The sequence below is a fragment of the Rhyacophila brunnea genome, unplaced genomic scaffold (genome assembly GCF_057557595.1).
Source record: "Rhyacophila brunnea isolate RB1 unplaced genomic scaffold, BYU_Rbru_1.0 scaffold_4, whole genome shotgun sequence".
Lineage (NCBI taxonomy): Eukaryota > Metazoa > Arthropoda > Insecta > Trichoptera > Rhyacophilidae > Rhyacophila > Rhyacophila brunnea.
Genome location: NW_028233068.1, coordinates 54,904,521 through 54,922,225, shown reverse-complemented (window position 1 = coordinate 54,922,225; position 17,705 = coordinate 54,904,521). Strand labels below are relative to the sequence as shown.

The 17,705-nt window shown below is 31.9% G+C and overlaps 1 protein-coding gene across 3 annotated transcripts in view; it reads left to right on the top strand.

The window, feature by feature from the left end:
- LOC147067539 (zinc finger protein rotund-like) overlaps positions 1-14,863 on the top strand; it is a 108,407-nt gene extending 93,544 nt beyond the window's left edge. For 2 of the 3 annotated variants that reach the window (XM_085954421.1, XM_085954420.1), the window contains exons 3-4: positions 3,643-3,816; positions 10,680-14,863. In XM_085954421.1, coding sequence (XP_085810547.1) covers positions 3,643-3,816; positions 10,680-11,792 — 1,287 coding nt within the window. In that variant the 3' untranslated portion in view covers positions 11,793-14,863. The remainder of the gene's footprint in view (positions 1-3,642; positions 3,817-10,679) is intronic. The other variant, XM_085954422.1, reaches the window with a different exon arrangement.
- Positions 14,864-17,705: the final 2,842 nt, after the last annotated feature.

Here is a 17,705-nt window from a genome sequence, read left to right as displayed (position 1 = left end):
TTGTGTGATAGCAAGATTTTATTGTTTCCTTAAATAATTGAGTTGGATAAATTATGTGAAATATATGCATTTAAATGCTGCCATTATTTTTTTTTTTGTTTTTTATTTAATTTCACCCTCGTGAAAAGAAAGATATCACTATGTACTCTAGAATCTAAATCAGCGCTGTACAATTGGCGGCCCGCCAATTTTTTTTTGCGGCCCGCGAGCTGTACAGCAAATTTTCATCAAACATTGGGGAGAGAATTACCCATCATACATTAAAATATGAAAACATTTCATTATAAATATTAAAAATACTTTTTCAAAACAAAGAAATATACTACTTAATTTTTCCAGCTTGAAAAAAACATAAATTTGTTGATGAGAATTAAAATATTGCGTTACAAATAAATAATTCTATTTTCAAATTTCTAGTTATAACAAATAACTTTTGAATTTACATTAACTGACTTTTCATTTACCTATCCTCTTTGTCCCCCAAATGTTTGCTAAAGAAAAAATGGCCCGCGGTCCAAAAAAAGTTGGACAGCGCTGCTCTAGATAGTTAATTTTTTTCTAAATAATGTAACATTGTTGTAATATTATAAAATAATATTATAAAATAATATTATTGGTATTATTAATACTGTTTGTACTTTACGGCGTAGGTACATTATACCTTATACCATCATTGCTATGGATGTTATTTATTTTTATTATAGGTAGGTAGGTACACTGCTGTAAATTTGAGTATAGAATAGGTAAAAGTTATAAATGTTCAATTAAATAATGGAGACGCCACTGCAGTATTATTTCTACCCACAATTTCTTCCAAAATGTAACCCCGGCTAGCGGGTGGTAAGGGATTGTGACCCTTAGTAGTTAGTACAGTGAGTATGAAAATGGGAGCAATATGTGTTTTTTTTATTTTTAATATGAGCTGCCAATGAATTCACGTAATTATTAATAACCATTTATGATTTTCTGTAAGGTTTTTCTGGTTAAAATTTACTACTACTTAAATCTAATATTTTTTGAATAAGATATATACATACATATTTATATTTATACAAGATTTAAGTATGTAAGATACCTATTTATATATTTATTGAAAATATATAAATTCTGACAAATGAGGTTGAGTCTCACATCTTTAACTTTCCACATGATGACTTGTTTACTAATCTTCCGATCTAATAATCGTTCTTGCAAATAATTGCTAATAACTACGTTATCTGAGGTTTTAAATTCCGTCGAGAAAAGGGTGCCAACTTTGTAGTCTAAATGGAGCTGGCGTCAGGAGTAATCGACATTTTAGTTTGATTTAATTAATTATTAATATCTACTATTTGAATGATGTGAGTTCGAATCCCATTGACAACGGCGCGATTTGTTAGCGTACAATACCTACCAGTGGCGAAGGGTGGAGGTAGGCTGTTAAGATACGACATAAATAGTTCACACTAAATTTTGTGTCATACGTTTTTGTTTTTATTGAACTAAGACTACAATTTACAGATGGTTTTGGTTAGTTTTTAAAAATCAATTAAATCCTGCATAAACCAAACCATAATAGTTTTGGTATGCTATAAGCGATCCGACAAAATAGTGCACTTTTTTCATTCATACTTATTTCTTTTCGTTGAATTAAGAATACATTATGTTGCACGTCATATGGTTGTTTTTTTTTTTTTAATAATTATGTCCTGTCCAAACCAAACCATAATAGGTAAACTATATAATTATATCTATAAAATATCCAAAATGATGTAAGTATGATATAATGGCATAATTTTAGATATTTTATAGATAGGCGAGTTTTTTTTACTATTATCTATCATGGCTTGGTTTCGCAGGGTTTAATTGAATTTTAAAAACTAACCGACACCATCTGTGAAGAGTACAAATACGTATGACTGATAAACTTTAGTGTGCAACATTTATGTCGGATATTAACAGCCTACCTCACCCTTCTCCACTGGTACCTACCTACTTAGTACCTACCTACTAAGTCCATAGTTATGACGTGTCCGAGTTTTTTCAAAAAGCAATACATTATCCAATGATTGATTATTCATAGAACCGACTTCTTCATAACCAATAATTATAATAATATGACAGTTTGGGATGATCTAAGTTCGACTCGCATTTTTCTCTACTTAGATATATTAAATTCTGTATAAATATTGTGTGCCAGAGAGTTTGCTCTCGTGATATCGCAGGCAATAGGGGAAGAATACTGGTCACTTGTCAACTTTTAAGGACCGCATCTGCATGCGCGGTAATCTCTGCAGATTGACCTGTACGTAGTAAAGCTGTCAAGAGATTTGTTTAATTAAATGGTTGGAGCCATATACGGATAGAAATGACCAAGTATTTAAATTTAATTTTGCTACAGTAAAATTGGGAATATACGTTTGTTTGGGCACTGTATAATAATATTTAGAATCTACATTGTAGATAGTCTCCTTATGTAGGTACCGAGTGTCTATTTTGAATATTTATAAAAGAGTAGCTTAAAAAAGACTATTAAAGTTTTACTAATGAATTTCTAATGATTAAATTAGCTACAAGTCGTTTGCAATAGTCTCATTTTTACACTGTTATTAGATTTATTTATCAGAGTGAGATAAAAATACTGGAAGCTTAATTTGAATGCAAAGAATTATTATATTCAATGATCAGTCACGTAAAATTACAAACAACAATCGGCACACAAGTAACAAAAATATGCTGTCAACAGCAGTTCTTTTTTATCAACAAAAAACTATGTATTCAGTGTTGCCAACGCGAATAATATTATTTTTTATTTATTTACTTACCTACTAAATACGTTCTCGAATCGCTATAGTAGGTACATATTGTAATATAAAAGTTCGTCTTACTTCCTCTATTATAATAGGAAGATACATAGTTCAATCTGTTTCGTGTATGGTAACTTGTACGTATGCAGTTCGCCGTATCGCACTTTACCGTGAAACGTATCGGAAATATATGGCCGTATATTAAAGACCGTCCAACCTCTTTGGGTCGTATAGTACTGACATAAAATTCATGTCTAAATAAAACACGGTTCTTGACGGTTTACACTTTACGGGAAGCCAGCAGAAAACAAAATTTGAAAATAGCCGATATACTGGATTATTTGTTAGGTTAGGTAACGTTAGGTTTTCATTCTTGAATTCATGAATTTTGCCAAAATCAGCTTTAAAAATAATTTGAATTAATGTGAGACCGTATAGTATACGGTCATCTCTTTCCGGTAAGAAAGCACACGGTGAACTGTGCCACGGTGAAATGTTTTACGTACAATATACATGTAACTAATCTGTTTTGCCTTGGCAAAAGATTCTCTTACTGAATAGACGTATTCGCTTATTTAGAAATACATTGTATAGTGTTCAACATCCATCTATCGTTATTGCAAATATTGCCTATTACATTGTTTGCTATATCTTTTTATGTTGCCTTTTTTATTTATCTTTAGAGTTTTGTAGTTAATACATATTATTTTGTTTTCTATTGAATTTAAATTGTATACTTTCCAGTGATCATTTGTTCCACGTTAAATTAAAAGAATTTTATTTTTCATTAAGATACAAATTATGGTTGGGATTTATTCTACAAAATGTCATTCTGGAATGTTTGTTCGTCCCATAGGTAGGAGTAAGTGGCGGTGGAGGCGTGGGGACAGTAAATGGTGGTGGGAACACTAACGGAGGAGACAAGCGAGGAAGAAAGAGACATATCTCTACTTCTCCAGCCGAATACCGCGCCCCGAGAGGCGCTGGAGATCCCCTCGAATGGGGCATGCTAGAATCTTCAGACCATGAGGTGCAGAATTTGGAGACCCGCACACGAATTAGATCAAATTGTGCCACTTTTACCATCAAGGATGATTTTCCTCTTGGATGCCAAATGAGATGCTTAGTTTCAATCTAAATATGTATTCTGTACTAGAATTTCTCATGATTATGCTGTTTTTGTGAAATTCTTCCCATGATGGTAAACGTGGCCGACTTTACATTCTTGCACTTTCATTTCGTTGTTTACATTTGCTCTACACGTCTAATTATTGCTTGATTTTAATTTTTACCCGTTTTTAGCAGTGAATTAGCACCTGAATATTGTCGTTTATTTGTTTTATTTTTTAGAAGATCCTGTTTTGTTGCATCGTCCTGATACTTCGTTCTTTGATATGCCCTGTATTTCTTATTAATTTATGTTTATCAGTTATTTATTTATATTGCCGTGTTGTCGCTTTCATTATTTTGAAAAAAAAATCCCCAAAGAAAAACGAAACCGTAAATTTGATCATTAAAATTTAACTTGCTAACTAGATTTAGAGTTTGATTTCTTAAAAACAATTCTTGTAAATTTTAATGCGATGAAAGTAATCATTACCACCAACCTATTTATTGCTTTGACTGTACCGAAAAACTATTGTTCATATTTTATTTTTAATACTGCAAATCGATTCCGTCGGATTTTGTCGGTTTTGTAGAACGTTTTGTCCACATTGCAGTGACACTTTGCTGAATGCATTTCATTGTAGCCATTTATTTTTATTTATGAAACACTTTTTTGAGACAATGTTACGACCAATAAGTAGGTAATGATCAGTTTTCTTTTTATATTATTAGTGTTTTCCGTCCAATTTATCAGCTGCACGTTTTGTCTCGTTTATTTTTGGCGTAGTTTATTTTAGTGCACTGTGTTTCCTGTCTATTCCAAAATCGATGTTTTCCATTTTTCTGCACTGCTCTTTTTTCGATAATAGATCAATACTTGACAAATTTATAGTTATTGTGAATCTTTGCCATAGTTTTTGTGTATCATGTTTTATTATTAAGTGCTAATTACTGAGATGCACATTGTACCTAAGCCATATTCATCATCAGCCGGGATCAATCCACTGCTGGGTGAAGGCCTCCCCAAGCTTCTTCTAACTCTCTCGGTCCTGTGTCGTTCGCTGCCACGTATTTCCCCCGAACTTTACCAGTTCGTCAATCCAGTGGCTTTTAGGGCGACCCTGAGGCCGTTTCGTGCCCCTCGGGTACCACTGGATGACGGCATTTATCCAGCGGCCGTCTTTTCGGCGAGCAATGTGCCCCGCCCATCTCCATTTCAGCTGTTTGGCAACATCTATTACATTGCGCACTTTTGTCTGCTTCCTAACCCATTCGTTTCTCTTACGGTCCTTTCGCGTGATGCCCAACATACACCTCTCCATGCCTCGCTGTGCGACTCTTAGCCTTTGGACATCTCTCGTGTTGAGGGTCCACGTCTCGCAGCCCGCATCTCCGATTCAAAAACTATAAATTTCGATCGTAGTACTTAGTTATTGTTCATACTTCGAATGTAAATATGGTAAACTATTTATAGAAAATGATGATTGTTAAATTGCTAATACATTAATTATTAATTTGAACGAAATATGCATTACAAATTTTCGTTTACCGCAAACGGGATACGTATCACATTTCATTTGGCAGATAAGCAATAACTAGCACTACCATATACACGCACTTCAGTGACTATACACGGAGATTGGAACAACTGGGAGCCAGGACAATTGGGCGCCGCACTGTCGAATGGAATACATAGATGTTCGTTACGATTTTATACATAAGGTAGACGAGAAATTTTAATCAGTTTCTATCTACTACTTAGTAGTTTTAAATCATTTTGATCTTAACATAATGTTTTTTTCTTACGGATTGAGAATTATCATGCCTGATGCTTCATATAAAAATAAAAAAACTCTCTTCTAGTTGGAACTTAAACGTATGCACAGGTAAATCATTACTTACCTGTGCATGTTTAATTTCTCACTATAATAATCTCATTACAGTAATTTAAATATAAATAATAATATTAAACATATATTTTAAAAGTACACAATAATTCACGTAGGTACTGACGTCTAACATCTATTTATTTTCGAAATCTATTCGATTGCGTGGCGCCCAGTTGTCCCGGTGCCGAATCGACCTAGACCCCTATAGACGCCCTTAGATAGATCAGATGACGTTAGAACAATCTCTATCTATAGCCCGTTGTCGTTTGGGCTACCTACATAATAGATTAACTACCTAAAAATGGCACGTAAAATAAAGATACTTACTAGTAATAGATTATGATTTTATTTTTCCTGTCTGTTTATCTTTTTGTGGTCTTGTTCACTTTATCAGATGGGATTCTGTTATTTTTCTCAAATAAATTGAAAAATCATTTTCTTTCCTATTTTCCTCCCAACTTTCGATTAACTATTGACTAGCTACTGCTGTACCTACCATAAATCAAATAAATAAAAATGAATACAAGTAAGTATTCGATTAAATTTAAAACACTTTATTTTGCGGAACACGGAATGAGATTGGTTAGGAAATGACTTGCCAAAATCTAAAATAGGTACCTACTAAGACAAAGTTTTGCAGTATCTCGGTATTTGCAAAGTAGGCCTTGCCGAGTATTTTCAACAAACTATTAGTTACATTTACTTGTTAGATTTAATTACCATATTATGGCGATTTTATTTAGTGAATTCACAAGATTAATTACTATACATTGTAATACAATGTATTGTAATATTATGAAATATATAATAATTTAGGATTAACAATGTGTGAATACTAACTACCTGTTGGACGGAGGTACCCGATTACAACTAAAAGAATGACAACATACCATACTTACTACAGTCGTCAACGTATTATAATAATACTATATAGATACCTGCAGTAGGTATATAAGAAACGAGCAGTACTTTTTTTAAATTAATTAGGGTTAACTCAAATATTTCAGAATTGACTTACCAATAATATTATTGCTGCCAAAAGTTTGTAAGTGGATAATTTTAGCATTTACATTTAACAACGAATTATGTGTCTATATTTTTATATTATATACATTTATATATGCTAGAAAATAAAATCAAGGTCATCCGATATTATAGATTTATAGAATATGCACATAAACCACACATAAATTAGAATTATGCCTGATTTTAGAGGGCATGTCAAACTTTAAAATTGCAATTACTACATAACATGATATCGAGACTTATCAACTTTTGGCAATAACCCCACGATTATATTCTGTGTATTTTTAAATATTATTTTTGTACATAAACTGATCTTTGTTAAATCTCTAATTACGGTTACGATTTCAGAACCAATAGTGTTTAAAGGTGTACATTCGGATGGAATAATACATAAATTCGTACTATTCGTGGCAATTATCTTGTATGTATTATGTTTGAAAGTAACAAAATTCTCGTTTTTAAGTTATGTTTAAAAAAAAAAGTCTATGTGGATACGCTCCCATGCTGTCAGTGGAGCTTTTACTTTGTTACTCGCAAGAGCTGGTTGAACTAAATTGAACTATATATAAATCACATTGAACTATAAAGATATACTTACCTATGGATATAGATATTTGAATATACACATATTGTAATTTGAGTAATAATCAATTCTAAATCGTTGATCTAATTTATTGGATGCAAAACCACCTCTACGTTGGTACAGATTTTTTTGGTTGAATTAATTAATTGGTTTTCAATTAACACAACAATGTTTATGTATTATACCTATTTACGGTTTTCACGTATATACATTATGTAGTTTATCTAATGTTACGTAAACAAAAATTGAAAACAAACAAACCGGAAGTATATTGAACGATTAACGTAAAGATCCTGTTTTGTTCTTGCATTGTCTTCGTTATTTTCCGTTTCGTTGGAATCTTCGCTCAGACGGCATTGGCGTGCTTACAACTTATAACCAACACTCAAATTACTACAGAAAAATCATACACACATTAAACTAAATAATTTGAAATTATTTATCCTTCCTTTACCGGCTTTTAGATTTTTTTAGACAGATGTCGTTGAGAAACTTATAGATAGTTGAGAACCCAACTATAGAAAAATACTCTGGAATACATAGTCACACATGATCATGCTTTTGTTAGTCGGTTAATAAATAGCCTAGGTGTATTTTCATAGAAGGACGTACGTCGATAAATACACAAGACACGTGTCAAATAAAAATATGAAAATGTTGATCATGATTGTTGGGGTAAAGCTTAGCCGCATAACCTTTTTTTTTACATCGTAATAGATTTTTGGGTTTCCACCGTGTGTACCACTTCTTCCTTCTTTCCTCGACGTTTCGGGCTCGTTGCAGATGCCACTATCAATAGGTGTTTATAATGTGTTAATACATAATATGTATTGGTGTTTTAAAAATATAAACTAGTTTTAAAATTAAATTTTGTGTGAAAGTCATTATAATAAATGTAAAAAGATAAATCTAAAATTATAAAAAAAAATGTAATTATTGTTTGTTATTTCGTTCAATTTGACCATTTTGACGAAGAAATAACCGCAAAAATACAATATTGTGTTAATAACTAAGTATAGGTAAATATTATTCTACGGCAAAAGTCGTTGGCAAATTGTGTTGGTATTGTTTGTTAGTATTGCAGCCATGGCCCCCACATCTGAAAGCGGGCCCCATGGCTAGGATTTTTGTCGGGCCCCCCTACCTATCGCAAAGGTTAAAGGCAATGTGACGCTCTATAGTGGCGTTTTCCAAATGTCGTTCACGGTACAATGAAGGGTGTTTAGTGTATTTTTAATACTTACATGCACTTGAATTATGGAGTTATCAAGTAATGACACAATTAAAAATTACATCACGCAATCACATATTCTAAAATATAACCATTATGAATGGAAAATAGCGACTTTTTTTACTATTAGAGCAAATTTGTCGTGTGTGTTTATCTCACTTATTTGAAGCATGAGCCCGGGCCCCCAGGCTAGAGTCCTGTTAGCCCCCTCCTTGTGGGGGCCATGATTGCAGCAAACAATAGCAATACACATGCGAATCTTCCATGGTGCCATTATAGAATGACTGACTTATATTATGGTTTTGAGATAATAAATAAAAGATAATAAAGATATTGGCATGTTCACTCTGTCGTTTGTTAGGTTCAGTATTTTGTCGTATTTAACCATTTAATATAGTATAGTATTTTTTCTACATCCACTGGTATCAGTGGTATCTTAATTATTAACTCAACATTTACATACATGCTGATTGTCATTTTTTCCCGTCGCATAAATTGATGTGCGATCTCATCTATTAGGTATTTGTGTAAAAAACTGACCACAGTGTAGGCAAATAATTATATTTATATTCAGTTTAAAGCAGTCACTATTAGAAAACAAACGAATCACTATTATAATATTATGTTCCCCTCATTTGCACGCCACTATAGCTAGACAATGGCTGGCTAATTCAAAGATGACCCAAAGAACTTCCTTCTCATGATGATATGGAATCTCCTTGCCTACTGTTTGTTCACGAAACTGATCGTTTCCCGCGTTTTATTTATTTACCAGAGACGTCATGCCGAAAATTCAAGGTTGCTTTGCACTAATCTATGTATGTAACAACTAACTAGAGTCAGAAATTCAATTATTAGAGGCATGATTCATCGTTATCAACATCATCAGCCGTGTTCAGTGCACTGTGGATGAAGGTCTCCGCATGTGTACTTGAAAACGGAACGGGATTATTTAATTTGACCATGCATGGCTGGGTTCAAAGTCAAACTACAAACCCATTTTTGTTGAATTAAAATTGTCAAAAGCTATCTTTCGGGATAGGTTTCGCCTGTTGGTATCTTCAAATCTCATTTAAATACATTTTTAACGTATATAAATTCAATTAGATTCTCTATTGAGTACCTATTTGGCAACTTGACGTAATATAATTGTAAAATATGTTGGTAAACGTTTTTTAAACCGTGGTAACAATCAATGTAGTTAATTACATTTACCAGGTTAATTACAATTCATATGATTTAACTACATACCTTTTTATCACCATCAAATTCAATGTAGGGTAATGCGAATTCTTTGGATTATATAATTACATTTCTATAAATAATTATTTTCAACATAGTCCAGAAAAATTGAGCATGGGAATTTCATACGTAACATTCATTGGTAACCCTAGCTATTATTTAATACCTACCGATATAGCTAGTAAAGATTCAGTATAATATTAAAATGGCCTTGAGAAATATTCCTGCATAACAACTACTGAGACCGTAATCTTGTATCTAACTTTTGAGGATTGATTAAATCGATTTGGCTATATGAGACTGTATACTTAAATTTTAAACAATGGAGGGAAATCTCGCTTGAAATAAACTGTCTGAAATCATTGTTACTAATTTGTATGACAATGACTTTGCGTTGCTACCGTATCATGAAATAAATGGTTGGTTTAAAGTGTACTGACAAATTAAACCAGATACTTAAAGATATCGATTAGTTAAGCCTACATTTTCAAGCCATTGTTCTTATATTCCCAAAAATACACTTGCATGCACTTTTTTATATTCTTTTCAAGGCTTAAACTGTAAACCAATTCATTCAAATTCCCAAAGAAAAAACAATCGTTACCAAAACTTAGTGCATTATTTTTATTTTTGCATGATTATCTTGTAACAATATTTTAAAATATCTACAGCATTGAATACCTGCCAACTTATCAGGTGTCAACAAATTCTTTATTATAATGTTAATTTATGAATGCTTGTAGATTGTTCTTTAGTTTTTAAGAGAGTGGTCAATTTTACTTAATGTTTCTAATAAATTTTACTCTCATTTTCAGGTGTTCGGTTCGAAAGCAGACCTCCAGCTCCACACGCAGGTCCACTTGCGCGAGGCGAAGCCCTACAAGTGCAGCCAGTGCACGAAAGCCTTCGCCAACTCCAGCTACCTGTCCCAGCATACCAGGATTCACCTGGGCATCAAGCCCTACCGGTGCGAGATCTGCCAGCGCAAGTTCACTCAGCTGTCGCACCTGCAGCAGCACATCAGGACCCACACCGGAGACAAGCCCTATAAATGCCGGCACCCGGGTTGCCAGAAAGCTTTCTCCCAACTCTCTAATCTTCAATCCCACTCTCGCTGTCACCAGACCGACAAGCCCTATAAATGCAACTCGTGTTATAAGTGTTTCTCCGACGAGCCCAGTCTCCTGGAGCACATCCCCAAGCACAAGGAATCCAAGCACTTGAAGACTCACATCTGCCAATACTGCGGGAAGAGCTACACTCAAGAAACTTATCTGAGTAAACACATGCAGAAGCATGCCGAACGAGCCGATCGGAGGCCTCCTATCGCCGGACTGGGGCCGGGCCGCGCGCCGCCGTCAGCTTTCCCGGATCATCCTTATTGGCCTAAGATAAGTCCGGATTCCGCGGCGCATCTCTCCGAAGCCATGCAAGAAGGCGGAGGCTTCGCTCAGCAGTCCGCGCACGACGCAGCCGACGAGGCGGAAAATGACCATCTGCAAGCGCATCACAGAGCGCTATTCGATCATCATAGACTAAACGGAGGAGATCTCGGCAACGGAGACGACGGCGGCAGACAAGCTCTTCATCTAAACGGACAAGGCCCACCCGGCCCGACGTCCGGGTACGACATAGCACTATCTAAAGCGAGCGCCGCTGCCAATTCGGCGTTCACCCCGATCAACTCGATGGCACCCCATTTAGGAGGCCTAGCCCACGCCCAGCTGGGGCAGCGGCCTTATTTATACGATTCGTTGGGATTCCAGCAGGCTAAACAGCCTCCGCTGGCCGCCCCCACCTCGGCATCTTTCCCGAACCAACTGATCTCTTTACATCAAATCAGGAATTACGCCCACCAACCCTCGGCAAACCTTTTATCCCCTGAGCATATTTTGCCGCATTCGCTGTCCGTAAAGGACAAACAGTGACTTTTGTGACAGGAAGAGTTTATGAGATAAAATTTGTGATGAATGCAATAATAATTTTTGAATAGTTGGATTTGAAATTTTTCATGTGGACTGATTATATTTTGAGCATTCATTTTGCTTTCTATGTTTTCCTGTTTGATTATGAACTAATGATGTTTTAATGCTAAGTATGTAAACTTTACGAAAGTGCATCATAATGGAAAATTGAAGAAAGGATAGCATTTATTTTCATTTTCTGTACATATCTATAACTAGCATGTAAATTTGACGTAGAGATCTTTTATTGATTTTAAATTTTAATTATAGTATTTCGATTCCAAAAATGATTTCAATCATGCGGTGAATAGAGACAGATTATTTATTACACGGACTATTGTCCAACTATTACATTTTTAGCCTGATTTCAATATGAATAAACATATTAAATATTCGATGTCTCCAAATATGAACATAACATAAGAATTAGTCTTTTAATAGTAAATGTATGAGAATCTAATACTTGAGTTAATTTTATTTGTAGGCACTTACTTTCTTCAATTTCTATCTATTGATAACTTTCTAAACTTAAACATTGTGGTTTTACGATTTACCTGTATGAACAGTTTATTATTCTATCGAATGAGAAATGTCTAAATATAAAACCACATTGTTGAATCTTCATACAATGTAAACTAATTTTATGATAAACATTGACTACTGGTACTTATGACCAATTCCTTAATATCAGTATTATCTAAACAGATTCTAGAACCTTTGCAAAATCTGTGAACAATTGATAAACCACGTAATTCACAGTTTCACGATTCATTTTATGTGAACATTGATAACAATGCCTTCTACCTCTGTGGATGGGATTAGTTGAATATAATATATATTTATAGTTATATGTCATAATATATTATTCTTCCACTTATGAATGCAGAAGTAGAATTCGAGGGCTGATAACCAGAATGGTGTATTAATAAAATGTTATTAAGTACCTATGTAAAGTGAACATTTTATAAATTCGTCATTTGAATCCTAAAGCCTAGAATTAATTTAAAACATGTTTACAATTGATTGAGCACTCTTCCAGAAAAGGAGCATTATTGAGATGACATTAGTTTTCAGTAAATCAGTTCAAACGATGCAATATATCTATCTACCAACAAAATATAATTATTTAATTCCAGGAACAAAATGTATACTGGAATCATTCTCCAATAGCACTATGGCAAAAGCGATTTGAACTTGTATTGGTATTTTTGGCTAGTTTCAATGCTTACAATCAATACTAATACGACAGCAATCGCTTTTGACTAACCCATGGCGCAACTGTATAATATTTCCAGTACTTACATAATATATTAGAAGTATTATAATGGTGAGGAGTTGTATCACATGGTTTTTGAACTGACGGGTCATGTGTAACGATAATATCTCAAAAGAAATATTTTAGGATAACGCTACTTATACTGAGAGAGGCTCAATAATTAAACTATGCATTTAGTGATCAAACAACTAAATGAGCAGTATAACAGACAACTCACTGACGGCCTAAAAGTATAGAGCATTTAAATATTTAAAAATATTAGCAATCATTGCTATCACAGTGGTTAATTATTTAGTACCATCTCAAAGGAAATTCAATTAAACCATTACCATCAAAGTTAATTTGAAATATTACACAAATATAATGTATTTATATTTGATGGGTAATTGCATTGTTATCACTGTTTTGCTGCACACAATATTTGAAATTAAAAATTATGTAATAAACAACTGAAACAATCATAAATTATTTTGATAATATTTCTGATGAAAAAAAAAACTAAGATGATTAATAAAAATATTCCTATTTACACATAATGATAAAATAATCAATATAATAATAATTTACAGCTTTATGCACCCGGTATTGAGAATAACCATTAAAATGCATTAAATTATCATTTTATTTTACCCTTTTTCCACAGTGTTTTCATTCTGAAGATTCTTTTACACAGTAATTTAATATTTTCACTGAACTAAAAAAACAAATTCGTTTTTGAGTCGATAGCTATTACGGCTTTTGGTACTTTTGAATTGTCTCTCTTATTGTAAACAAAGCAAAGTTTGAAATCTTCAGTTTCACTCACTCCAGTAATTATCAATTGTTAATAATTATTCGGAGCGAGTGTAGTGGAGGATTTATTGACTTCTCTTTCTGTACAATAGATGGGTACATATTAATTTATTTTTTAATGCGTAAAAGATGAAACAGACTCAAACAAATTTGTACAATTTAATTCAGTATTTATTAAGCAATTATTGTAAAATGGAATTCTACCAATAAAATGCTAACTCAATTAATACACGATAATGTAAATAGTATTTCGAATGTTTATAACTCCACGTGGAAGAATTTTGAATTGTGTATAGCAGCGACTGAAATGATTAGTAGTTAGAAGGTTTTTTAATGTTTACGATTTGCAACCGAGGTTCAAAAAAAGTGGCTCGCATCTGTCAAACGTGATGGAGAGTTTTTGCAATAACTGGGAAGCCATGCCCCTTTCGAGTGGCTGATAGCCCAAAATGTGGTATTGCGTTGTGAAAATGTTCTTATTAGTTTTATTTAAAAAAAAATACTAAATATATTATTATCTCCTGTAAGCGTAATAAATAATTATTAAATGTAATAAATAATTCAACGAATAAGTGGTAAACCATTTTAATTACATGGCAACTTTTTTAGTAAATGTGAAATAATACTTTCGACTGTTTCCTTATCTTTAAACACTATATTTATGACAATAGAAGGGTCCTTCTTCATATGTAAATCTTTTTTTTTACTGGATACACTGCAGAGAATACTAATAATTTTTTTAATTTTAAATCATCAAATTATTGGAACACAAAAAATACTAATTCTGAATGTCAAATTAGGAATCAATATTTTATTTATTATCTGCAGTGTAAATTTTCATTAAATTAAATCTTCATAATATATTTGTATATTTTTATCATTTTATTTTGGAGTCAGAATGAGGCTTCTTTGGAAATTATTATTATAGTTACTTTGTATTGTAAAAAGGTTTAATGGGTTTTTCATCTACGCACATACACTATCATTTTATTGAAAAATAATATTTAATACTGTCTCGAATATAATAGAAAATGCGTTATTTATTGTGATTTTAAAGATATGTGACTGTGAATAATTTAACTATTAACAATTATTATTAATGTTGGATATTCTGCCTAAAATAATAATGAAATAATAATACATTTTTTTTGAAAATTATTTCTCATTGAATACCTGTCAAAAACTATTTCTAAATTTACCAATCAACTATTAGCAATATAATATTTTCTTCATTTTCTCTGAAAATTGTCTAATTATTTTTTAATTATTAGCTACTTGTGAGACATCCGAACATCGACATATTATTTCATATTGCTTTTACATTATATTGTATGAAATTTGGTCTCTTAATATGTACATAAATATTTTTGGTACTCATCTAGTTTACTGTCACATGCAGTTATTGAAGTATTCATTATTGGGTAATTTAAAACATACACACCCAAAAATATTACAAGAGTAATTATTCCTAGAGTATGATATTTCACACTTGGTTTTAGTTGTTTGAGGCATGTGATATCTGCTTGTGACAGTATAATTATTCAAAAGTACCATAATATTTTATTCCATCTTTTGTAATAGTAGTTTTGATATTTTAAAGCTGAATGCACAAATATTATTAAACATAAATCATTTCAAGAGATAATGTATCCTACGCTAATATTTTATATCTCAGGGCTTTATATTGATTTTACAAAGATTATTTCATGAACAGTGCTAAAACTTGCACAAATGGATTTAAACAGGTGCAGCTAAAAATTTATGTATTTGGAACTAGTAAAGGTTTTATGAAAAATCACAATTTTAAAACATGATTACAAAGTGACATTTTAAAGCATTTATCTCCAGTTTTCTCATGACAGCATTTGGTCATCTTATCTAGTTTATACCTTTTCTTGAGTACATTTATTGCATGAATACCTTTTTGATATACCTACAGTAAAACCTGAGCTGATTGCGAGCATAATTTGTTCTGGATATATGTTTGTAATCCAAAGCATTCATTTATAAAACTTTCATCGCTCCCTAGTGCGCTAGTATACAGCGTTACTCGAGTGATTCTTTTCTACAAAAATTTGCTCTTATTTCAAGACCTTGCTCGTTTATGAAGTTAATTAAATTAAATTTTAATTAAATTAAATTAAATTAAAAATTAAATTTTCGCTCGCAATCCAAAGTCGTATAAGTTAAGATAATTTTTTTGATTCAATTTGTTTGTTATATTTATCATGGTATCACACATATTTTGAATTCGAAGACTATCTTTTCCAGACAGCTCAAAAGTAATGTCATTCTTAAAAAAAATACTTTCCATCGAATACATTTTTCTCTGCTAATTTCAGGCAGCTGGTTTATTATTACAATATAATATTATCAATTATTCCATAATAATTTAAAAAACATGATTTAAAGTTCAACAGTCTTGGACTAATTGGGTAACGTAACGTTACAAATTTTATAAATGGATTGACCGTTTTTTATTTAATAATTATTCGAACCTCTGAAAGAAGGATGGATGTGAATTCTTTCTCATTTCAATTATTAGTGTTTTATTAGCCATATTTTGTGACGGCAATATTTGTTTTTCAATACTTTTCATCTCTAATATATTGCAACCCTCAAATTTGATTATAATTGAACCTTCTTTGTTTGAACTAGCATAGCATGTATCATATTATTATCTTAATATAATAACACTTGCATTCCATCTTCTGTCATCGTTTGTGTTATTAGTAAATCATTCAAACCCGTTTTATAAATTGATTTTTCAGATATACATATAATATTATTAATGTAATATCTTATAATTCGCCTGTAGCCGATGATTTTTTTAAATATTGATTTAATTAAAATGGATAAATGTATTAAGTTTTGACCACTGGTTGATGTTGACACTATAAATTATGTATTTTTAAATAATTTTATCATAATTATGTAATTATTTCCTAATTAAGAAGAAGATCGATCTTACTTCAAAGTCAATTTGAAGTTTTGAAGTGATGAGGCGTTTCTACTTAATATGACATTGCAGTTCTCTCTCATTTTTAAATATTAATTATTATGGTAACTATAATTTCTTAAATTTAATAGAACTTTACAAATTTAAGTAGAAATTGTGATATAGTAATTTACAAGAATTTAGATTGTATCGTTATATTTGATTTTTTATATTACATTAAAATTAAGCTCATTTAAATATTTTTGAAAAAATGTGCTCACCTTATGGTTAAGAGTTAATTTTAAACTATTTGTCAAAAATTTAACTGTGGTTATATTTTTAAAATAACTATGCTAGAGGATTTTTATTTCACGTAGAATAATTTTGCATCCAACAATTTAATCAACAATATAAATATACATACCACATTCAACTGTCGATTCTAGCTGTAGTATATTAAATTTGCGCAAAAAATTGTAGGTTGGTTTTTAAAAACTCTTATTGATTATTCAATTGTGTACGATTGTATATAAAATAATTATTATACCTATATGGATTACTATAATATTTATCATTCAAATCATCGAGGGGTTCTCTATTGCGATAAATTTAATATTTTCAAGGAACGGTTTGGATGTAAAACAAATCTTATGTGGTTTTTAAATCTATATACATAAATATCTTATTTTATCAGTTAACTGAGGAAATTGTTGGATATAAAATTATGTAACTTACCCTCATTTCAGACGGGACACCGGTGTCGTGCTCATATAATATAGTAGGCCTTTGTATTTGAATAAAGGGGCCTTTGTATTATATTTATGAATGCCCCAGAGCTAATGAGTCAACACAAAATTTCGCGTTATAAATT